This window comes from Eutrigla gurnardus (genome assembly GCF_963514095.1).
Source record: "Eutrigla gurnardus genome assembly, chromosome: 10".
Classification (NCBI taxonomy): domain Eukaryota; kingdom Metazoa; phylum Chordata; class Actinopteri; order Perciformes; family Triglidae; genus Eutrigla; species Eutrigla gurnardus.
Window position 1 is genome coordinate 9,360,987 of NC_139924.1, and position 25,415 is coordinate 9,386,401.

Sequence of the window (25,415 nt, forward strand, 5' to 3'; positions counted from 1 at the left end):
GCTCGCTGCTACTGCTTCTCATCTGTGTGTGAAAAATGTTATCCGCTACTCGGCGTCGCAGTGGTGGTGGTGGCCGCTAATTTTGCCTAAAAAAACAAACAAAACAACAAAACGCCAGTACGTTTTCAGCGGAGTCGAAACACTCGCAACAACTTAAAAAAGGTAAGTGAATGACAAGAATTTAAAGAAACGTTAACTTCACAGCGTAAAAAAACCGCACAAACACTCTAGTTGTTCGCTCGGAAAATGTGTTGTCCGGGTTACGCTCGTGCACTGACCGTTAGCTTGAAGATTTGCTGCGGTGAAAAATAACCGTTTAGCTTGAAAATAAGCAACATTTCTCTTTATGTGAACAGTCCGTCGACTACTGAGTCCAGTTCTGCTTTTAGGAACTTAACGTCACTCACCGTTAAGAAGCACGTCCTGGCTTGAATCGGTTAATACCAACTAAGTTGGATGTTGTTCGGTTTGTTTTTCCTGCTCCGTCGAGAGGAAATGGGAACTGCCTCCCTGTGACGGGGTTGTTTATCCACAGTGGGATTAATTAGTTTTAAGATGGGTGCAGTGTCTATAGAATATTTAAGGAAATATATAGATGGAGTAGTTTGGTCCACGCCTCCCCCCACCACCCACATCCTAATGTGTGAATCTGTTAGCAGGTGGACTTGTGACAGGTGTTTTGTTTCTCTAACTTAACCTTAAGGTGTCCACACTTTCTTTCTGAGGGATGACCCATGCAGCTCCAGTAGATCACACAAACCCTCTACTGCTCCGGTTCTGCTGTTCAGGGCTCTTGGCTTTTTTTGTAGAGGCAGGTGACCCTAGATGTGTTTAAGTACTTATTGAAGTCTCCCCTTTTCTCCCTGGCTTTTAATTCAGGCTCAGCAAGACACATATTTACTGTATTGTTATGTGTACTTTCTCATCATGTTGTATTATGTGCACTGTTTTACTACCCACTTTGAAAGAAGCAACAGCGGACCAAAGTGCTGTACAGGACAATAAAACGTGCTTTATAAATACAGTTTGAGTTGCGTTGAGGTGATAAGATGTCATTAATAATTAAACAGTTAGAATATGCTATCAGGTAAATTGTTAAGTGGGAACTAGTTTCTACTTTTCGCTGCTAATGTAATTTGTGAAGTAGTTGCAGGGGAATATATATATATATATATATTTTGCATATGGCTTTGGAATAGAGTACATTTTTCATGACTGGCTGACCTGCTCAATAGACCCTTGCAATAATGAAATATGTTGTGCACACATTAGTGATCTCATAGAAGCAGAGTTTTTGCACAATAATGGTGTCTGATGTAGTTAAACAGATTCTGCTGTCCCACAGTAACAAAACTATTTAGCACAATTAATAAGAGAAGAAGTTAGGCTGGGCCAGGTTAAATCTTTTAAAAATAGCGACCAATTAGATACTCCAAAGGGCAACACAAAAACCTACATCATTTTTATTTTTGGGAGACTGTAAAAAGTAGCTATCAAACAGTACCAAGACCCTACTAACCATATTTTGTGGTTAGTAGGGTGAAGTCTGGCTATGAGTAAGCCTGGTTTTCTGTGTTTGGCTTTCAAGTGCAAACAGGGCCATATAATGTAGAGTTACAGGATGTTGGTTATCAGAGATACAAGTCTCTCTTCACCTTCAACGTGTGATATTTTTTTTTGTGTCTTCCAGTAAAATGAGCCCCTTTATGCTAAGTCGAGCCACTTAAAATTCACAATCTCCATTTGGTTGATTTGTACTTCTACCAAGGATGCACTCTCTGAATCATCTATTGTTGCAGCTGAAACTTTGTCAGTCGCTGTTTCTCCATCCCGCTTGTGTCTACCACTTTTCTGTCTTTTCTGTCTTTCTCTCCCTCTCTCCCTGCTTCCTTCTCGTCTCATGCACTCACATGATTACTCACTCCTGAATCACTCCGTGATGAGGTGAGAAGAGTACCTCACGGGTTCAGATGACGTATTAGTCAGTCTGGCTGTAAAATGACACAGGCTAACCGAAGAGCCCAGTTGTGCAAGAACTGACAACTGGACACTGTTACTCAAATTCAGCTTCATGATCGTACATTTTCCAAAGGGAAGAGAACAGGTCTTTAGGTAATGAGTTTGCAAGTCTTGAAAATTAGATAAGCCTGATATACACACAAAACCCAAATTGTTCTAAAACATTTTTTTGAAAGAATTTATTTGATTTATTTTTACACCGAGCTAAAATGAACACAGTCTAATACTGCAGTTAATCCTACATTCATTTCCTGTTTTTGTTAAGTTTTTGGTGCTGTTAAATAGAGAGATTAGATTGTAGATTAAATATTCAAAGAACCTCTCCGTATCTTAATACAACAACATTTTGGAGGATTTCTTGCTACATTTTTTTTATTCAAAGTGATGTAACTATCAGACTCCTGCCCTTAATGATATGTTTGAGTAATGATTTCCAACATATGGATTTTTAGAGTTTGCTCAAATCTGTACTGATATGCTGTCAAAACTTTAGGTCAAGCTAGAAGCAAAAGTAGACTTCATGAAGAGGAAGATGCTGTTGCAAGCTTGTGTACACAGTTTGTACTCATATCAACTCACGCCATGGGAGGAAATTATCATAACCCCCAGAATGTCATCCTTATTAACGTTCCATTAAGGGACTCGTAGGTGTAATGTAGTTTGAGGCGGGTTACCATGGGAAACAGCCTCCTGTGAGACGTTGAGCCCTGAAGAGTTAGGAAGCAAACACACACACACACACACATAGACATTTTAACCAGAGGACATTGGTCAGATGCATTTCTTGACTGGCAGGACTGAGTCACTATTCAGTTCTAATTGGAACGGGGTGAAAGCAGCAGTGTGTCTGATTGTGTGGTGAGTATATGACTCATGTCCTGTGTGTACATGCGTTCTTTTTTTCAGTCGTCCTGATGGAGTCAACACCTTGATATTAATCAGAGGGTCTGAGGAAAAACAATTTTGTAGCGGCTACCCAACTACTTGTCTGTGGGAAGCATATTGTTGCGTGGGCTAAATGGAAAGTTACTGGAATGGCAATTCAGAGATCTGGCAGCGGCATCAGAGAAAACCCCAAAGTCACTTTGTCTCTACGAGGTTGACTTTTGACTTGAGCATTGTCAAGATTGAATTTTGGACTTGCATTCATTAAGTGGCTGCAAATTCTAAGAGTTTTGTGACCGATACAATTATGTATATTTGGGAGTCTAAAGAAATTCTATGTATCAGAACAATATTTCTGTTATTTATGTGATCTCTTAGCAGTCTTGTGAGTATTGTGACCAATATACTGAGTGTGACATTTTAAATTCAAGAAATAATCTTGTTCATGCTCTCTTGACGTTTCAGCTCTGACATTTCTTGTCATCGGCCAACATAGGTACTGTTGATGTTAAATGATAAAATGCTGATTTGACATTGATGACCTGGCCAATGTATCATTCTAGTTCTAGTCAATAGTTGATCAATATTCTGTTTGCTAACACAGTAGACAAACGTTATGACTCAAAAAATAAGCTTGCCGTCTTACGATTTTAACCCGTTCACAGTGTGTTTTCAGTTTGTGGAATTAACTTGTAACATTTTGGTCCCCTAAAAATGAATTTTTCAGCGTTCAGTTGTATTAACTCCACCCTCTTATGTCACTCTTGAAACCAAGATGGTGAAATTGTGTTTTTGTGTATCTGTCGTCATAAAGGAAATGATGCTGTTCTCACCACTTTTACAGTACATGTTTAACCATAAAAGGATACTTGTGTGTCTTGCACATTATGATATCATTTCTATATTGATTAGTTAGTCCTACCCTGACATATTGTTTTGGCACACATGAAAAGATGTGCAATCTTTCCTATTCTACAATGGTATTTTGTTGAAGTTACTCAGAATGGAGGTTTTTGAGTTTTCACATTCCTAGTCTGCTGGTATTTATTCTCCTATAAACAAAACACATTTCCTTCTACTTGATCCTTGTGATACATTTGTGACTTGTTTTGGAGTATTTCCCAAGACTACACAGTCGACGGGTACAGCTGGGCATCAATTTGTCATATAGTGAATAAAGTAGGTTGCATATCATCATGATCACATCATAATCATGCGGCACCCCTTTTCAAATTAAAACTGTCTTAGCATTAATTAGACAAAATCATATAGAATATAAGCATTCATTTCGGCAATTTAGAGTAAGGGGCCGCAAAACCTCGATCATGATGGATGTGTTTTATATGCACAGAGAGCAGAAGACGAGGCCGGTCATGTCTCAACAATGAGAACAAGGCTGTTTGACCTTTTAGTTGTTGTTGCTTTGCTTTAGAAATCAGCCGATGTAAATTCAGTCCAATTTAGGTCATTTATTTCAAATCTTAGGACGCTGACAGGAAGCAGAGTTGAGCCTGTTGCCAGCAGGCACTGAAGCGCCAACAGAGAACATGAGTATCTGTGTTTGTGTGTCAAATTGAAAGGGGATATGAGACGTGAAAAGCAATTTCTGAGGTCCTCCGATTCCTCAGAATTTACACACACACACACACGCATGCACAATGTTATTAGGTGAGTGCTTATTTTAGAGAGTGTGAGCAGATTCGACCAGTGGGCCCCCACCATGCGTTTCCCTCCTCACTCTCAGTTTGTGTGTATGTGTGTATGCATGTGTACTTTCCTCGGCAACAGAATGCCCCATTGTGAAGGTAGTACAGAGACCCTGTTATTGGCAGCTTTCTGAGTGGGAGGGAGGGAGGGAGCGCAGAGAAGGATGGAGAGAGAGTGGAGGGATAAATGAATTGAAATGTGCAGAGAGCACAGCGGTTTGGTAACTGCAGAAAATCAAAATAAATGCCCAGGAAAAAGGAAGTCAGCTGTTGCTGAACAGATACTAAGGCTATACAAATTGTAAAAAGCACTCAGTCCTCTGTCATTTTATGGGAGTTCAGGTTCAAACTCTTTGTCCATTTCAGCAGCTAAAGGAAGGTTGACATCATCATGTTTCCCATCTTACTGACAGCCAGATAAAAAGATCAATATACATTTTTATCTCTCTGCATTAGTAGAGGAAAGGGTCCAGGTCACATTTTAAGTGAAGCACAGAAGTTGCAATAATTCTTGCAACATCTCAAAACTTTTTACTACTAAGTAGTACATTAGTCAGAAGGGTTTTGTTCAGAGTGAGGACATCTGACAAAGTAAAGCTGGTAGTTCTGAGATGCAGAATTCATAATCTAGATCCTGGAACAACTGAAGAATTTGGGCCATGAAAGTAGGTCCTTTGGTTGGAGCACCTAAGTGCATGGATGATGAACCTGCACAGTTTTTCCAAGTGAGATTATTTAGCCTCACAGAGAACAAAATGAAGCTGTGTTTGCTGGCTGTTTGGCCACAACGTTTTAACTATTTGACAGTGAGAGTGTTTACCAGTGGAAAACTGGAGTTTTCTTGTATTTTATTATACCCAAGGGGCACAGGTCGAGTTACAATGCCCTATTTGTACACATGATAGATGATTGGCAACAGTTCACTGTGATAATGGTAAATATGTCTCATAACATGCCCCATGACGCCTTCTCTTACCAGAAAGTGTAGTGAACATATTAGAATAACTTTAAAGCCCCATAATAAAAATAATTCAGGGTAAGGGAACTTTAAATACATAGAATTAAATGTGTAAAATCAGGTTAGTTTTGGAGGGTGTTGTGTTTCCATTTTAATGAAGGCTAGAAGCATGTTGTGTACTGTGCTGCTGCCAAAAAGGCCATTAAGAGGACAATAAACTATCCAAGGTTCCTCCTACTTCCAGTCTTTAAGCTGAGCTAGGCTAAACCCATTCTGTATGTCGAGGCCCTGGATGTTCAGAAATATAAATTTACATCAACCTTCTCATCTGACTGTGGCATTATGATGGCAGATAAATATGGTGCATCAAAGTGTCCATTCCTCTCAGTTTAACCTAAGATTAAACCTAACGTCTGGAACGGTTGGCGAAGTTATAACTCCAGCCTCTCTTTGTGCATCTGCTGAACGTGATGCTCACTGCGAAAGCTAATAAGACGTGCTTCTACCTACAATACTAGATTCTGTGATATCCACCCACACTGAGCTACTTAAAACTGCCTGAACTTTGCTGAAATGTTTGTGTGTATTTACAACTACAGGTGTATCTCCTGGCCATGGCCACTAACATGGTAACTCTTTTAACTGATGACACACCGTTGTACCCTCCTTTTAGCAGTTGTACCCTCTGAGCTGAATTTATTGGGTTATCTGCAGGCTTGCTTGTTTGATTTTAAAAGTAATTATGTTGTAGTCGCAACAAAATCTCAATGTTTTTGTCCCCTGAAATATGTCAAAGTAAAATCTGCTTTAATTATCTGAGAGTATCTCTGCTTTCATCTCGTCAGGCTTTGCAGCAGCCTCGGTTTCATTGGGTTTTCTCACCCTTTATATTAGCATTTAACACTTGGGCCTCGGGTCATTCCTTAAAGACACACACACACGCCAAACAGACAAGGCTGATTAAGGGCTTTTCTGGATTAAGTGCTGAGGTAAAAATTACATTTGGCCAAAGATGCTGAGAAACATTTTTGTTCAAATGCCATTTGTAGACTTTTTGTTTTTGGTTATATGTGTAACCATCCAATGATGGCTGAACCAAGACCACTGACCAGACAGAAATTCATCGCGTTCCTGAGCGAATGGTTCCTCAATTCAAAAATAGGAACTTTGTTTGATCAGGGTGCAAGATTCAGTGTGTCCCTGTGCTCTCCGGCCTCTGACCTGTTAGAGGAAACATTTGACAGGAAATGAAATGCCCTCATTTCAACATGCTCACATCCTCGGACAGGATTGTGTAGGTTACTCTGCGCTCGCTCAGTCTTCTACACCTTCACTTTTACCTGCAAATGAATGAGGTCCATGTTGTGTCTTTATTGATATTTTGTGTAATCTACTGCTATACACGAGGCTGAGGCGTATGTGTACTACACATTCAATTCACAGAATATTTATGTGGAGTGAAACAATGTACTGCCAGGTTCTGTTTAATTATAGTCACATTAACTCTTATGACTTTGACGTTTATCCATTATAGTGAAGGTTCTTGTAAAAAGTAGATTCTACTACTTATGTAAATATTGCCAGTGCCAATTTGGTCTGATATACTGTCTCCATTAAGAAACTGTTACAGAAAAATAACATTATTCAAGCAAATTCAAAAACAAAAAAAAAAAAAAATTCAAAACTATTTTGTGTCATCGTGTGTGTAAATTAAATTACATTTTATTTTGTGAAATATGGATTATAGTTCTAAGTCGAGCTGTGATGAAAAACTCCTTTTTAACACTATTAGATCACATCCCCGGCCATACTGCGCACCTATTTACCAATATATGGCAATGCTTTACTCCTCCTGGTGAACAAAATATGACACTTGCTTACATCAGCTAATGTATGATTTCCATCAATCAGGTTGCAACTATTGCTCTGCACAGAGCAAGAGATAATCATGAGCTAAACTTTTTAACGAACAAATCAAATTCCTCCCGTTTCCCTCGGAAATACGTCACGATGCGGAAGCTAGAAACTCCTGAAATGCGGTTTCACCTCAACCTTGAAGTTGAATGGGTAATTGGGGTGAGTGACACAAACAAACTTAATAAAACAGAGGACATTGAACAATCTGTTATTAATTAGGGAGAATCATGACCACCTTCCTGACAGACAGTGGTGCTCTTTCTCTAAATGTATAAAGCGCCTTCAAGCTAACTAGCTACTCAATGCGCTTTACACTACATTCAATCACTTTTACCCATTCACACACACAGTCATGATTCACTGATGGCAGAGGAGCCGCCTGCACATCAGCATCATACGCATTCATACACATTCACACGCCGATAGCACAGCATCAGGGACACTTTGGGGATCAGTATCTTGGCCAAGGATACTTCGCCACATAGACTGGAGGAGCTGGGATTTGAACCGCCGATCCTCCGATGTACCTGACCACTCTAACAGACTGATTCAGCTTCGCTGTCTCAAGGACAAGGATACAGGAAATCTTTCCTGCCCAGATCAATAACCCTCACACCTCACCTCACTTCTATGCATCTTATTTCATACAATTTTAAACAAAAACAGCAACAAATGTGCACACATATGTTTGATGTAGACAGTATGTTATCCTCCCCTCTTATATTTGATAAACTAGTTGTTGTTTGGTATATTTATAGTCTATTCTATAATCAAATAGTGTATTTTAGATATATATCTAATATTGATATTTTCTGTGTACTTACTGTTTTTGTGGATAAACTGCTTCTGTAACTCAATCATTTCTGTTCAAAAGCATGAGGCAGAGGTAAAATGTTGTGAATGCAGTAGATGTCTGATTTAATGATTTTGACAGCAACCAAATTGCTTTTGGAGTTATGATCCACACTTATTCCTCTTGGAGAATACATTTTTGCTGATGTTTTTGTCATCGCTCCGGTTTATGCATCATAGCAGTCCTTACTGAGCAATTTGTTCAACTCCGGCAGGTTTGCATCATGTTAATGCCGACAGCTGGCACTGCCTGCTGTTTTCTAATCAAGGCCTGGCTTTGTGAATCCTCTGCATGTGAAAACTTAAACCCAAATCAAAAAGAAATCCCAATACTTGGAACAGTTTGAACACTGTCATTATGTTAATTTAAAAACTAAAACGCCCCATAAGGGTGCTAATGCAAAGGGATGGGGATTCCTTGTGGGAAGCGACTTGAATCCACTTATACTGCTTTCAAGTGTGTGTTCGGGAGATGAAGAGAGAATTGAGTGAGTCTGTGTGAACGTGCTGTGTGTGCCAATACTTGTTGTGTCAATAACACTTCCTCCCTTAGTGGTCTGTTGTGTGATAGTGCTACAGAACTGTGTGTGTGTGTGTGTGTGTGTGTGTGTGTGTGAAAAGGAATGATATTATGTCATTCCTTTTGAGTTCTGTTTTTCATTCTAAAGTTGTGTTGTTTTAATGCTCATACAGCACTGAAATGCTTTGCCTTTAGATAGGAAACAGATCTAACATCAGTCCCTGAAATCAAATATCATCACCTGACCTCCACAGTGACCTGGACAGTTTCTGAATACACATCCTTGTTGTTCTATCTGTTAAAGCTGTATATAGACACTAAAGTGAGCAGAAGTGCTGTTGAAAATGACAGTGCTTATCAAAATGACTAACTGACGGCTATGGCACCTAACTGTAGAGGCATGAACATAACTTCCTCTTTGCCACCCACCCTAACAGTTTATCATGCACAACTTTGACAGTTGACATTTACAGGCTCTAAATATGGTCAACTCTTGGATCTGTAGGATCCTCATCTTGATTATTAATCATCATTATTATTTTTGTACTTTTTGCACAACAACACATTTCCCAATGCAGGATTTCTCAAAATAGTGTAGCATACAGGAAGTATTCTTCATAGCCTGGTCTATAATCAGACCAATGTGACACACAATTATAGGAACTACACAGTTTTCAGTTCAAATCAAATCAAATGCCAAAGTGGACTAGAGGAGTAAATTGGGGCAGAGGAGTTGAACCCTTCCCACTTCCTACCCCCTTTACTTCTTGCTTAAGCCACACCTATCTTGAAACTCCACCTTCATTTTGATCTAACGACACACCTGTAACCTTTCGTGACTGCATCTTACACGGTTGCAACGTTATCATGGAGACAGAATGTGTCAACATACAGACAGACAGAACTTCATACACCAGGCAAAGTACTCAAACCCGCCTCTGTGATAGTTCCTGATAAAGTAGGTGTCTCCAGGATCACATGACCATGTGATTACTCACACTCAGACTCACAGGGTGAAAAGAATACCAGTGTCGCTGCCGTAACTGGTAAGAATGGCTTAGAGCTGATGCATGCCTTTCTTCGGTAGTTCCTCTTGAAAACGCTTGAACATTTTTATTTCCCTCTCTTCTACAGGTTGCGTAAATCATGATCTGAGGAGTCGGAAGTCTACATTTTCGCTGTGGACGACATAAACGCGCCCTTCCACATGCTGCATTCACACGCATCAATCATGTCTGAATCCTGTTTGACTGTGTGGGACTGGTTATGTGTTCTTCGCCTGGAGCAGTATTCTGAGGCCTTTCAGAGCGCCGGGCTGGCAACGCTACAACAGTGTCGCAACCTCACACCACATCGGCTGGAACTGATGGGCATCACCCTGCCGGGTCACCAGAGACGCATCCTGGCTAGCCTGAGCAAAACTGGTAGCAGTGACATGCAATCTGACACACACTCTCACCTTGTACAGTCTGAGAGCGAGCAGACATCGGAGGAAACAGGACATGCCAAAGTGTTGCAGGGAGAGAGAGCTGTGCCTATGCCATTGGAGGAAAAGCCTGTCATCAAGGAAAGTGAGAAAAGAGATGGAGAGACATCCAGACCCACACCAAGGGAAAGAGAGAAACCCGTCCCCAGGGAAAGACAAGTGCCCAGTGTGAAAGAGGAAAGTGGAGAAGGAGGAGATAAGAAGCCAGTTCCTGGACAAAGACAAACAGTCAGAGGAGGAAAGGAGGATGAGAGGGATGGAGGAGTAGATGGAGAGAGGGAGAAGCCTGTGCCTAAAGAAAGGAAAAGGTTTCGCCCGAGCGCTCCAGTGGACTGTGACCCCAGCCCACTTGTCTCTCCAAATTCTGACACCTCTTTACCCCCTGTGCCTCCACGAAGCACCCCCAACTGCCCTCCACAGCGCTTCACCTCTCCCCTGAGCCCCTCGCCTCCTGCCCGAACCCCTGCCTCCCCCAAACCGGACCGACATGTGGTTAAAGCTCCAACTGTGCAGAGCCGATCCCAGAGTTCCACTCCCCCTCCCACCAGCACCCCAACTCACACACCCACACCTGCACCTCTCCACCCTCCCAACTTCCCCTCTGCTCAAACTCGTCCTCAAACATTAGCCATTCAACCACCTGCCCTACATTTGAGTAGTGATGGAGAACGAGTAACTTCATCCGTCTCTCCCACTGCTTCACGCAGCGATGAAATAAATGCTCCACCTCTCCCTCCAAAAGTAGGGGCGGTACCTAAAGTCCCTCCTCCAATACCACACCGGTAAGTCTTTTATTTTTTGATGGATATGTATGCAGGCTTTAATATGTATTTGCAGTTAGCCATGGCCCTCTTTCAGAACACTGTTTACTACAACCTTCAGAATTTGTAAATTGTACGATTATGCAAGAAACGTAAGAAAATAACTTGAGATAGCTTTACTCTGGTTAGTCACTCGACCCCGTTTTAAGACCATCTCTGCTCCTGCTCCTCTAGTATGATGGTTATGATTCACCCCTTAAAATGAGCCCTATTCCCACTGTGTACTTAGTTTGTCTCAACTTTGAGTGGAAGACAATTTAAAGAGTGAGTAATATGTTGTTCCCCTGTATGTGTATGGGGTCAGTTCAGTCTCATTAATAATGAATGCACAGAGAAGGATTCACAAATGTGTTTTGTGATTTATATATAAATGACTCTCTTCTCACAAATACATTTCAATACACACACAAATGGATATCGCTATGTAAAAATGTAAAATAAATCCATTAACAAACAAATAAAAATTCTGATACACACACAAATGTTTCTTGTTTTAAATAAATGTAATATAAATCCATAATATATGAATTAAAAAGATATTTGCAATTTTCATCAAAAATGTATTTGTATGTTGTTACATTTATATACAAACTGTTAAACTTGAATTTACAAGACGCTTTTCATTTGTGAACGTGCATTTGTGCATGATCTGTATTTGTGTGTGGGTTTTTGAGACTCTCTTGATGTGGCTGGATTCACAAATGCATTTTTTTCAACAAGGAACCCTCTGTAGCCAATCAGATGCCTTGTTTTCAGCCAATCACATGACTGCATTCCCACCAGGGGTAATTCACCATGGCCAGAGCACAGCTTTCTCTCTGCGCATTTTGTGTTGCTTTTCGGTAAAAGAAATAAGAACAAAAATGATTCAGAAGTTATTTTATTCTCTCTCTAGCCAACGTTATTGACAAGTTTGTAGCGTCTTGTAAATTCAAGTTTAACAGTTTGTATATATGTATATTATTAATATTAATATTGTATATTTAACATTCAAATACATTTTTGATGAAAATTGCAAATATCTTTTTAATTCATATTTGTATGGATTTGTATTACATTTATTTAAAACAAGACACATTTGTGTGTGTGGATCAGAAATGTGTTTGTTAAACTTATTTTTGTTTATGGATATATGTTACATTTTTACATACCGATATCCATTTGTGTGTGTATTGAATGTATTTGTGAGTAAAGAGTTATTTATATATAAATCACAAAATACATTTGTGAATCCTTCTCTGTGCATTAATTATTAATGTGACTGACCTGACCCCATAGATGTGTGAGGGTGCTGCATTTGAGGCTAAAGGGTAAAACATGATGATTGTCAGTGATGTGTATTGAGAGATGAATTTCATTGAGAAATTGTCAAAAAATATCACCTCTGTAAATGTGTATTAGTTCTAAAAGGATTGTGCTGCCACCTATTGGACAAGAAGAGAAAAGGCATCTAGACAGTAGATGACAATTTGTGAAACTGAAAGGTCGAGGGCACATTGGGTGACGGTGGACCTGATGCTCAGTGGTCTGTTGAATACGGAACTATATGATCAAGACCTGTTGACTGGATGAGTGATTTGAACTGTGAGGATGTGGTTTTGTGAATGCTTTACCACACACAGTATGTTTTTTTTTGTCAAAGGCTCTGTGGTGCCGTATTATATTCCTACATTGTATATAATATCCTTTTTTTGTTGTTGCACAGTCAGCATTGTTTCTTGCTTCTTTGTGCACATGGAAGAGGCTGCACATGTTCCCTTTAAGAGCAGACTATTATCCTTCAACTAGTTTCACTGATGAGACTGCAGCAGGCAGCAGGCCTTTGGTTCTGAAAGGTGAAGCCAATGCACCTTTAACATTTTTTTTTCTAATGGTCAGTACTCCTCTAGTGTATGAGACAATTACCCTACTTCTCACTTTATTTTATCACCTCAGTAAGTTTATGGTCTCAATTGTTAGTGCAGCATGATGTTCACTTTGTTAATTATTGATCCATTTATAGTATAATAAAGCAGGGAGGAACTAGGTTATGCTTTGGGGCGTGGTCACCTTGTGTTTGACAGATCGCGACCACAGCGTTGTCCAGTCGGGGAGTTGGCCGTGTTTTTGTCTTTGAACTCTTTCACAGCGTGTTTTCAGTTCATGAAAGTTAATTATAACATTTTAGTTTAGCCTAGTAATGTGTTATTCAGCATTCGGTTGTACTCCACCCTCTCGTGTCAATTCCGGTTACAAAAAAAACAAACAGATGGCGATGGCCAAACGCCTAAATGGTGAAACTTGAGGCTCCAAAATGCCAAACTTGAGGCTCCAAAATCGTAGTCCAAATACCAACATATATGATATCATGGTGACTCTGTCCACCTATGTACAGTCTATGGAGTGTAACAGTTCTTTGCCAAATGAAACTGTTTGTGTACTTCCTGGTGATTGTAGCCTACACAAGATTCTGTGTGCTTTCTATGATGAGCTTTGCAACATATGCATGTTCTCTGCCTGTGTTTTAAAGAGACACTGGCTGTAGAGAGAGAGAGAGAGAGAGAGAGAGAAAGAGAGAGAAAGAGAGAGAGGGAGGAGGAAGTTGCAATGGAGAACAACATAGAGCGGTTAAAAGTCTCCTCATTATTAGCCTCTCTGAGTGTCACATTGAGAAGTAAAGAGTTACAAAAGTGATTTGTTACCAGGAGCTAGCGTCAGACTTTTTTTTAAGCATCAGCACACATTCTCACGCTCTATTGTCACTCTCTTGTTTCCTTGTCACTGTGCTTCGTTGCCTCCTCCCATCTTCTGGTTTACTGGTCATTTCCTCTCCTGGGTGGGAGTGTGTGTGTGTTTGAGATTGTTGTATCGTCATAGAAGAGGACTCCTTTTTGAACGTGGAGAAGGTAAATTGATATACTAATCATACCTCTACATGTCTCTTCTCAGTCGGTACTAGCTTTTAGCCTTCTAATCCCCCTCCTCACTCTGTTCGGGGTCAGGGTTTCAAACAAGGAAGCCTTTCTTTATTGCTGTGGTCATATTTTCTGCTGTTACAACAGATTTTGGTGAATAGAAAACAAGGCATTGTTATTGGAAATGTTATCCTGTTTACGAGAGTTTGTTCTACCTTGACCAGAGGGAGGTAGTTTCATGTTTCCGTGGTCCTGTGTGAGACCAGATACCTTGTCCTGTGGCCGTGCAAGTTTAGGGAAATGACACCAGTATTTGTGTATTACCTGTGAAGAATGCAAAATCAGTAAGATGGCATACATGGCATGTTTCGCTGTCATGGAAATCAGATGTTTTCAAAGAGAAAGGCTCTTAGCTTGACTGTTAGCACTCCCTATTGGCAATGAAATACAGACTTTTACAAACAAAGGTTAAGACATAATGTAGTTTTGTGTGTGTGTATATGTGTGTGGGATAAAGTGTAGAAATGTGCTCAGTATAAGTTCACATAAATACACCGTGGGAGGAGAAGGAAGCAGCCATTGTTTCTTAAGCCCACTACCATCTATTAGCTAGCAGAAGGACGGTTAAATTTAGCATCTAGCTAGCAGCCCCTCTCTCAGCAATCTCCCCCTGAGGAAAAAAGAGGAACTGTGTTAACAGGTCAGCTTCCCGTCATTGTTTATTCTTTTCTGGTTTATTATTAAACCGACGTACTAGAATATATATTTAGAGTCTCAAGTTGAATTAAAAGAACTTTTAAAAATGTGCTATTCTGCCAGAACCGAAGTGTATGATAAAGTAATGTAATTATTTAGAATGTATATTGTATAAATGAAAGTATTTTGACAGCAAATGAAGACACCACCTTAAGCTTACTGTAACAACTAGAGTAGGTTGTCTTTAAACTGACTCTTGCATGATTGTTTGAGCCTCCCTGACGCGACGTACTGTCTATGAGGCAAATCTTTCCAGTTTTGACTTAAAAGCCACTAGTGGCGTGATTACTTGTGACTTCTAAACTGAAGATTTGTTTGGAAACAAAGTGACATGTTCATTATGTTTGGTCTGGAGCTGTTTGCTCTAATGTGTGACTTACGTCACAATGGCCTTGACAGGGTAAAAGCTAATCTTAGCGACTGGAACGAGGAAATACACTGAAAAAGAGTGAAGAAGAAAAAAGGAACTTTCACAATAATTGATGGATAGAAACCAGGCCTGTGTGCTCACTCTTGACTTTCCTGCCAGCTTGGAAATAGTATACACTACTTAACATTGTATGAATGAATCATTTCACAATTCTTGTTTGGTCTTTCATAGCCAAAATAAGGGGATACTGATATCATACAGATACCGATTCAAACAGCTACCTCGGGTATCTGTTTAACCCAATTCTAAATCTATATCCATACATCATTGTATTTTAATCCCATTTAACATTTTGACCAACAGTATTTAAAATGTTTACACTTTAACTGTAAATCCCGTTCATTTTTAAGATTTCATTCTAGTAGGTGCTGGTGCACAAATAATAAATTGCAAATCATTTAATTCCTACCTTTGCATTTATTTATTAGATTTTGTTTGACAAATTTAAGGAAGTGTTGCCTTACACATCAAATAATTGGCACAGTCACTTCCACACTGTGAGATGTACAGCTTACTAATTATAGCTGGTATCGGTGCTCTGTATCGGCCGATACCCAAAGCCCAGGTATCCATATCGGAGCTGCAAAAGTCACCTAGCTCCATCCCTAGCCAAAATCCAACAATGTAAGATATATTTTAATGAGCAAACATGCATGTAGATCTTAGGCACCGTGCTTATGTGCATTTTCTCCACATTAAAAAAACCCATCCGAAACCACAGTAGCTGTTGTTACAGTTGGCTGAGCTGTGGTTTGCATGGACAGATTAATTGTGTTTAGAGTTATTATAAATTATTATAATTATGATTAAATCAATATTTGATTTCCTTGTGACAGCTGGCTTCTTGGCTGCTTTGCACCGGGAAATTAATATTGTTATTAATCAGCAAATATTAGGATCGCAAGACATATGCGGTTGAAAATAACAATTGTTGGCAGTAATGTTCCTATGAAATGTTTCATCATGGTGTATTGCATAACTGGTATATCAGCACATCTCTTATGTGCACACGTGTGTTTGTGTGTGTTTTTACAGCGGAGCCCGTGGTATGCTGTGTTAGCATGGGGGAGGTCCTTGTAGAGTGAGGCAGGTTCAGACTTGCTGCTTAAACCAGTAGTGCAGAGAGAAAACAGTCAGAGCAGAGCAGAGGGACGTCGGTTTGCCACAGTTCAGGGATCCATTCTTATTCCACTGAAGAAGACAGAGCAGGACTCAACTGAATCACTTTACCAGAGTGATTCATTTTTTCCCTTTTCTTCATGCAGAGGATGAATAGAATCACTTGCTCCTTGGGATTTTCACCCGAACACCAACTCCAGTTGTGGCGAGGACTCCCCTCCTGCTCTCCAAACCTCTGTTGACATGTCCTTTACCACTTTACCCCCCAGCCCCTCTCCCACCAAGACAGTCGCTGATGACCTGCAGAAAGAGCAAACTCCCCAGGTCCCACCTCGCATAAGGACACTTCAAACTCTAGAAGACGCACATCAGTCGACTCAACCGGACACCCAGCCGGCTTTGCCTGCCAGGAAAGTCCCCCAACCTCCCCGTGAGTCCAGTAATCGACATTCCTGTGTCAACAGTAACAATGGGGGAATTCCCCAAGGTTAATCACTTTCGGTTTATATGGTGCTGTAATATTGTTTAACTTAATCAGTGTAGGCACATACATTTCACTCAACGTAAGAGCTTTTCAAATATATCTTCCTGCTTGAGGCTCCTTTTACTTGAATAAAAGTATTTAAAATTGAAAAAGGGTAAATGGATCATTTGTAATCAAGTAAATGAAATTACATAAATTGAATGGGCTGTTGGTGCAGTTTTGAGGCTTGCTTAGAGTGTCAATATGAAGGTTGGTCGTATCACCAGGACAGTTTGATCAAAGTTATTTTTCACCCGGAAGACAAACTAGTTGAGTTCTTGTGTTGCTACTGATGTTGTCCATTATATCATTGACCCGTGTGCTTGTTCAACTGTTGGCAAAGACGGTACCAAGACTCCAGTGCTCAATAGAAACTGCCTCTGCCAATGTAGTGTAATGTAGAGTGAATATATTAATATTAATAGTTAATAGTCATTCATATTTACTCATTTAGTCACTCAGCCTGAAAAGCTAGTTCTTAAGAGAGGCGGAGAGTCCTGCCTTGCTGATAAACTGGTACCTGGTGTTAGCCAGTTGTCCTTCCCAGTTCATTTCCTTTGTGTGTTCACAAACATAGATAAACAGAGCTAACACTCCAATCCAGACTGATATTACCAGTGCTGTTATTTACATTTAACTGTATTCCCTACTCTTGCTCTAATAGTGTTTCCTGCGTTTCCCACAATGACTTCTAGTAACCCCCAGAGAAAGAATGTAGACATTTGCATGTGAGGCAAGTAAAGTTAGGTTTAAATGTTCTGTATTATTTCTGTCCTGCCGGATTCATTAAATCAGTATGATTTTGGTTGATTTGTTTTCCAACTGAAAATGAAAACCTGCAATCCATCAGATATCCAAAGTCAAACATATACCTTGTGTATTAAAGAGAGCAGTAATGTTGCTGTTGCTCCAAGTCATAAAATGAGGCAACCTTTACACAAAAGGCAGGACGTCTTGTACAGTATTGTTGTGTTGCATTTTGGTTAATTGAGCCGTGTCCAAATTGAGTGTCAGTGTGGGAAACCAGAGTTTTATATACTGTAACATATTATTTATTATATCTTTTCTTGATATGACATATTGTGTATGTTCTTTTGTAAAGCCTCTGCAAGTGTTATTGCAAACCAGTCGTAAACTGCATGACTGCATCCTCTACTCCCTCCCTCAGGGTTGGATTCACTTGATGATAGTTCTGATGACTACGAGGATCCAGACTTGTTTTACCCCAGTGCTCAACGACTGAACGCACCAGGGAGGGTAAGTAAGAATGTTCTTTGTCACTCGTCTTCCTCTTCTCCTCCTGTACAATGTGAATGACGGCTGTCTCCTCCAATAGGATATGTCCCTGCAAGTGCCCTGCCGGGTGAAGGGACGGTACAGTTCTTTGTGCAGTGATGACGAGCTGTTGGATGATGATGAGTGAGTCATGCAGCAACACAAACAGCCTGTGTAATAGAAAAAAAAGTCAACAAGCAACCACAGAGACAGTTTTGACCGTAGTCAGTACATCGGCAGCATATAGCTCCAATGTAAGGTCGTGGTTTTAAGTGCTTACCGGTACTTTGATGCATTTGTTAATCCACTAGAATCAGGCCATTTAGCTTGCTTGATTAAAACTTAAAACATCTGTTGTGTAAACAAACTGGGTTTATGCCGTGTGGACTATCACAAAAACAGATTCTTGGTATTGTGCAGAACACTTTTCAATGGCAACCACCTTGGTTTCTGTGGTGACAAAATATATGCTTGTTGGTTTCCTGGCTGATTTCTGTTGTTATCATTTAATGTGTGATTGTGCGCTTATTTCTGTGCATCCAAAGTCCTAGTTCATGGCAGGACGGGGGCATTGGCAGTATGCAAGGAAGTGTCTACCTGCCGAGCAATGGCAGACGGGCCTCTCTGCCAAAAGACGACAGCTCTCAGCTTGCTGCTGTCATCAAGATGGGCTGGCTGGACAAGAATCCACCTCAAGGGTATGAGTGACAACATATACACACATTAAAGGGAATCAAACAATACAAAACAGATATCTGTTTTGTTGTCCGGCAAATCCTCTATCCTAGGGTTTGAACTTCATGCTTATGAATATATATATTTGTGTGTATGTTCTTGTACACAGGGCCCTTTATTATCAGAGACGATGGGTAAAGCTGGATGTTGACTACCTGAGATACTTTGACAATGAGAAGGTAACAAAAACCATGTGCAGTTACTCCACCACATGATCACATGAGTAACTTCATCAAAAGCCTGTTCTGTCTTCAGAACCAACTGTCCAACTCCTCAGGAGCTGTAAGCACAGCAGCCTGCCAAACTTTCACCACAAAGTGCATGCATGCATGTTGGGTGTATATATATATACGGTATATAGATTTTCTTTCTCCACACTCATTAGTGAGCAGTGGAAGTATGTCTGTAGTGAAACCTTAAAACCCATAGCTAAACTGGAGGCAATTATCAATTGAGATATGTTTACAACATGTAAGCACGAGGGGGTTTGTTCAATTTCAACAGCTGACCCTGCATATAAGGCTTTAGGAAGCAGACCAAACATGCATTAAAAACTGGGGCGTCCTGTGGTGATGAGCTTCACACATCCTGCATTGTGTTCTGTGAGACAGTCGCTTTTTTAAAATACACCGATTAATGAAGCTGGCCTTTCCCGTTCATGCAAACACAAACATGAACACACACGCCCACGCTCTTCCTGCATGCTGTATTTTAGATATGGATCTATTTAACAGTAGTTGTTGCTGTGTGTGTGTGTGTGTGTGTGTGTGTGTGTGTGTGTGTGTGTGTGTGTGTGTGTGTGTGTGTGGTCTATTGCAGGACGTGTATTCTAAGGGGATCATCTCTACCGCCGTCATCACTAGTGTGACCAGTGTGGGAGAGCTGAAGTTGGAGGTTGTCACAAACAACCGGACATTTATCTTCAGGGCTGAAAGTGAAGGTCTGTCTGTTGTGTGTAAAATGTCATGTGCATATGTCTGGTGCGTGCACAGCTACATATGCACAGTATCTTTGGTTCATTTGTGCATGCATGTTTTACTAAGCATGTCTGTTCTTCCAGCTGAGAGAAATGAATGGGTGACTGTACTACAGGACTGCACCAGGGGGCGCCATCTGCGCAGCACTATGAACCCCGGCTCACCTTTGACCCCAGCCTATCAGGGCTATCTGGAGCTCAGAGGGTTACGCTCCAAACTTTATACCGTTGTCGCCTCAGATAAAGTCTATCTCTACAAAAACATTGAGGTAAGGACCTTCTGTGTGTAGTGTAACCTTTATTTTGAAATGTTACCCTTTAACAATAAAAGGTTCCATTGAGTTGATAAAATGCTTCTGCCAATCCATAATTGACACAGAAAAATCATCATTGCATCATTCGCTTTGCCTTTGCAAAAAGCATCAGATGAAATTGATGACTGATTTTTAATAAATCATACATCGACCTAGTTCATTGTCTAAATTGAAGGTTACATTTGTAGATACTCTAGTGAAGATTCCTTCAGCCTACTTCACATTACAAAAAACGGTAACGTTCATGTGATATAGCAATTAAAAAATGTTGAACAAAAAGTTGATCTCGCCCAGAAAAATGTTTTGTTTTTTCTTCTTCCAGGACTATCGTTTAGGAGTGGGTATCACATCCATTGAGATGAATGTAGGAAATATTAAAGACACCGATCGTCGTGGCTTTGATCTCACCACACCTTACCGTATATTCAGGTACTGCATGTACACAAAAACACTTACTGACTCTCTTTCGTGTGTAGACTGTGAACTTAAACACTTGACCTGGATGCGTGCTTTGTGTCTTCTTTAAGTATCCTGCATAAGGTATAATTTTTCCTTGAAAGTCAACAGCTGAGTCGGTCTGAGTCAGCTGATGCTAGGATACTCCAGGAAAATTAGATCACGTTGTTTTACTGAGAATTCCCACCGTCGAGCCATCCTCACAGTCCTCAGCTGGACATCTTTGGAGAATGTGAAAAGCCCTTTGTGTGTGTGTGTGTGTGTGTGTGTGTTTGTGAGAGAGTGTGAAGAAGAGTGAAGGAGATGTGTGTGCACAAGTGTTTGTGTCGGTGTGGTGTGGTCTTTTGGCAGACAACGCACAGCCTGCACTGCGAGGGCTCAGCTTGACAGGATGGGGAAATCTGAAAAGGCTTGTGTGTTTGTATAAGAGCTTGACTGTGAGTCAGTGTGTGTCTCAGTCTGAGTGTGCACTTTTTAAGTCCTAGTCGTTTGAGAAGTGTGTGTGTGTTGAGAAGTGTGTGCGTGTATGTCTATGTGTGTCTGTGTGTACTTTAAGGACAGAGACCTATGTGTTGTTAGACACATGAGAAGAGGAAGGATTCAGGCATGCGAGTCTGCGTCAAGCCACAAATCTGTGTGTGTGTGTTTGTGTGTGTGTGTGTGTTTGTGTGTTTGTATAATTTCCAGTCTTTGATTCAAGTATTTTTAGAAAAACAAGAGCAGAGTCAGAGTCACTACTCAGGCGGTTCATGAGCATAACGATACACTCTCTCACACACACAGGACCAAAGCAGGCTTGGTCATTTCTAACACTTACTTGTTATCGAAATCATCATGTCGGCTTTAACATTCAGCCGCCTTTTTGTCTCCCTTCGCAGTTTCATCGCAGAAACAGAGCAGCTACGAGAGCTGTGGGTGGACGCCATGCGGGATGCGATAGGTGAGGCGCTGTCGAATAGTGAGGTGGCAGAGCAGATCTGGGCGGAGCCTAGCAACAGCCTCTGTGCCGACTGTGAGGCTCCCAAGCCGGAATGGGCTGCCATCAACTTGTGTGTGGTGGTCTGCAAACGATGCGCAGGTTAGTGTGTGTGTGGGTTTGGATTAGTGTTTATTATGTGTGGTGTGTGCAGGCATGTTTGTACATTTGGCAATGTGAATATTTTTCTGTTGAACACATTTTTACATTGTTTTCAGCATGTTTTGGATTATCTGCATGTTCATACAAGTCTTCAAGATAAAGTTAGAATTAAACAGGGGATTTAACTTTTGCTGTGCGTTGCAATGACTGACAACTATCAATTAGCATGGTGTAAAAACTTGTTATTATTAGGGTGGTTGCAGTAGAATTTCACATTACTGTTACTGTGTGTGTGTGTGTGTGTGTGTGTGTGTGTGTGTGTGTGTGTGTGTGTGTGTGTGTGTGTGTGTGTGTGTGTGTGTGTGTGTGTGTGTGTGTGTGTGTGTGTGTGTGCCTGTGTGTGCCTGTGTGTGTGTGTGTGTGTGTCGGTTCCAGGAGAGCACAGAGGACTGGGTCCTAGCATCTCCAAGGTTCGTAGTCTGAAGATGGACAGGAAAGTCTGGACAGAAGAGCTTAGACAGGTAAACACGTTGTGTGTGTGTGTATGTATATATATATATGTGTGTGTGTGTGTGTGTGTGTGTGTATGAATGTGTATATCTCTCTCCATATATATAAATGCACACACACTCACACACACAGAAAAAAATATAAGATGCCCCTCCCGTGACCTGAACTACTTCTAACTCATGACCGATTCATTTAGCTGCTTAAACCCAGACAGAGCTGCAGATTAATTTATACTGAGGTAGCAGTTTATTTGGCACACTTGTATAATGTATTGCAGTCTAATATAACAGCCCTGTAGTTAATCTTTGTGAAGCTTACAATGTCTAGTTTTTGTTTGTTGACACAGTGTTTTCGGGGTTTCAATTTGTGGTTATTTCTGAGGCCGTTAGTAGTGGTGTTGCATTATATTGATTTACACACAAAAGGGGTGTGAATATTAGCCACTGTAATGAAAATACTGTTAATAAACAGAATTTACAGGCAAACTTACTAAACTGTATATTGATTTCCTATCTTTCCTAATGTGTGGAAATAATTGTCCTTAACCCTACCTGTGATGCAGGTGTTCTTGTTGCTTGGCAACGAGAGGGCTAACAGTTTCTGGGCAGCTAACGTCCCGCCAAGTGAAGCTTTAACGTCCTCTAGCTGCAGCGAAGACAGACGGCGCTTCATCACCAACAAATACCGCCATGGCAAATACAGGAAGTACCACCCTCTGTACGGGAACCAGAGAGAGCTGAACAATGTAAGTTGAAGTCGGTGCATTGGTTGATTGCTTTTGTCTGTGTTTGCCAACATGTTTTGGATTGGGGTTATAGAGATTTATGATACAAAACTACATTGTGAAACACGCCAGACTCAGTAAACAGGCATTGAGAAAGAGAAGCTTTCGTACGCAGGGAGGATTAAGGGGAAACGGAAATTGTTGTTTTAACAATCCACTATGACTGAAATGTATTTTCAAGACATCATCGAGACTCCTCTGTCACAGACTTAGTTGTAATTCTACTTTGTACAGCAAAAACATACTGTACATGTACTGTGTTGCATTCTTACCACTAAGATAGATAGATTAACTGATCGACAGAGACAACAACCACAGGCTTTTCCTGTGAAACCAGTTCAAAAAGAACTGTTGATACACTTTTCTGAGTCTACAATTACACTAAAGGAGAGCATGTTTTTCCTTTTCAACCAAATGTCAAATAACTCAGCAAGCTCACCTTAAAATCTTTAAAAAAGTATGTAGTTTCATGGGTTTCCAGTCAGACAAGAAGGTAGCCAGTCTACAGTTAACTCTTCCACTTCTCTTTTCTACCTTCCCACTTAGCTGATACAGGAAAGCTACATTTATCACTTCACCTCATTCAGCTGGCTGAATCCCAGATCAAGTCCAGCATTTAAAGAACAGTCTGGCAGTACAGACAATCTATACTCAAGTATTAGTAAGTCGTTACTTCCCACCTCTGGCCAATTGCAATAATCTAAATACCATACCATTATCACTATACCATTAAGAGTCGAGCTAAATTGAAGTGATTAAAGTGATGTTTCATTTTGTGAATTCCTGGCTTCTGAATCATCAGAACATGTAAAGTCATACTAGTGGTGCAAGAGAATGGGCAGTGGCCTCTCTGCCAGGGAGACATAACAATGACTACCTGTAGACTACAGCCCAGGACGGTCTACCAGCGTATCTGTCCTCATGTCCCAGTTAATGGGGGAGCTCAGAAAACACACACCTGCCCCATCAACACGATGGGGGTTATATTGTGCCTTTTGCTGTGCTCCACTGTGTGAGGTAAAATGTCTTAGTGGTTCAGACCCTGCTGGGTCACTCATTAGCTGCTTAACCCACTTAACCACAAACAATGTGGACTGCTCACACACACACTGAGTGTTTGAGTGAGTCACAGCACCTGACCGTGGGCTCTATTTTTCCTCCCTCAAGCGTTCAAGTGTGCGTGTGTCTGTCTGTGTGTGTGCGTGTGAGTCACTGTGTTTGAGATGTGCAGAAGGAGATAAAGGATGTTTTCTTATCATTTCTTATCACCAGTCCTCCTCCATGATGGCAATCTCTTTTTTCTTGTTTCTAATGTCCCTCTGAGGCTGTCCCTTGAGAACGTGAGCAATTTTCTAGTCTTTTTGAATGCCGAACTTCCCCTCATTCCAAACAGATGGTGCTCTACCTGTGCTTCACATACTTTAAGTTCCTCAGCTCTGTGTTGCTGCTCTTTCCAGTTGGGTGTGTCTAAAGAAATAAAAGCTCTTGTTGACTATTGTGAAAAGGCATTAGGCAGTGTATGAGTGTGAAAACAAGAGGCAAGCTGAAGTTTGCGGACTGTGGGACTACTAGGGGAGTGTCTCTGGCTCACATTCAGGTTTGTTTACCTAGTCCCGACTTTTTATCTTCACTTCTGTTTCCTTTCTTCTTTGTTTTTCCTTTTTTTTTCCTGATTGTGACATCATTACTCACTGCTTTAACAGGAATGTGCTGTAACTCCGCCTCTCCCTCTCTTCCCCTCCTCATTGTTTGGCTGCAGCCGCGGAAGAAAGTTGATCTCTTCAGTGCTGGCTCTTTTTCTTATTTGTAATTTGTAGTATTCCCCTAACTTTCTGCCAGACTAAAGCATCACAAACTGTTTTTATTTTTTGTTTTTTTTTTCTTTCGCAACTTTGTCTGTCGACTGGCATTCAAACAGAGGAGTGATTTGAAAGGAACTGAAAAGTTGCAGGTATGGTTTTGTGTGTCTGTGAGCTGTAGGAGAGGGTAGTGAAAGTATTTTTGTCTGTCTGCATCTGGGTGTTTTTGTACATTTATGTGTAAATGTGATTTTTAAAGAGGGTAAGTTTGTGAGTATAGAGATGTCTGCCATTGGACTTTGGATCTCTGACAGTAAGTGATCTCAGTGCAATAAAAATACTTGAATAAGTAACTTGTGGGACATAGTTTCTGCACTGCTACTGTGGCTCTATGTCAGCGAGCACATTAGAGTTATTGTGTGCACGGTTTTCACTGGGCTGAGTGGGCCGTGATGCGTTAACATGCATATTCATATTTGTGTGCCTCTGTGCTTGTGCGTGTCTGTTCTCTGTGTACTAGAGTAGATTATAGGTTCACCTCTGTCAATGGACATCATTGTCTCTCTCACGCTATCCCTTCCTGCTTCGTGTCCCCCATCTCT

General features: G+C 40.7%; 1 protein-coding gene across 2 annotated transcripts in view; it reads left to right on the forward strand.

The window, feature by feature from the left end:
- The window catches only part of arap1 (ArfGAP with RhoGAP domain, ankyrin repeat and PH domain 1), a 45,462-nt gene continuing 20,047 nt past the window's right edge, over positions 1 to 25,415 (forward strand). The window contains exons 1-13 of one of the 2 annotated variants that reach the window (XM_084019213.1): positions 1 to 162; positions 9,992 to 11,125; positions 16,633 to 16,802; positions 18,055 to 18,143; positions 18,223 to 18,305; positions 18,707 to 18,859; positions 19,006 to 19,075; positions 19,716 to 19,836; positions 19,957 to 20,141; positions 20,509 to 20,615; positions 21,521 to 21,720; positions 22,156 to 22,241; positions 22,793 to 22,975. In XM_084019213.1, coding sequence (XP_083875339.1) covers positions 10,065 to 11,125; positions 16,633 to 16,802; positions 18,055 to 18,143; positions 18,223 to 18,305; positions 18,707 to 18,859; positions 19,006 to 19,075; positions 19,716 to 19,836; positions 19,957 to 20,141; positions 20,509 to 20,615; positions 21,521 to 21,720; positions 22,156 to 22,241; positions 22,793 to 22,975 — 2,508 coding nt within the window. In that variant the 5' untranslated portion in view covers positions 1 to 162; positions 9,992 to 10,064. The remainder of the gene's footprint in view (positions 163 to 9,991; positions 11,126 to 16,632; positions 16,803 to 18,054; positions 18,144 to 18,222; positions 18,306 to 18,706; positions 18,860 to 19,005; positions 19,076 to 19,715; positions 19,837 to 19,956; positions 20,142 to 20,508; positions 20,616 to 21,520; positions 21,721 to 22,155; positions 22,242 to 22,792; positions 22,976 to 25,415) is intronic. The other variant, XM_084019212.1, reaches the window with a different exon arrangement.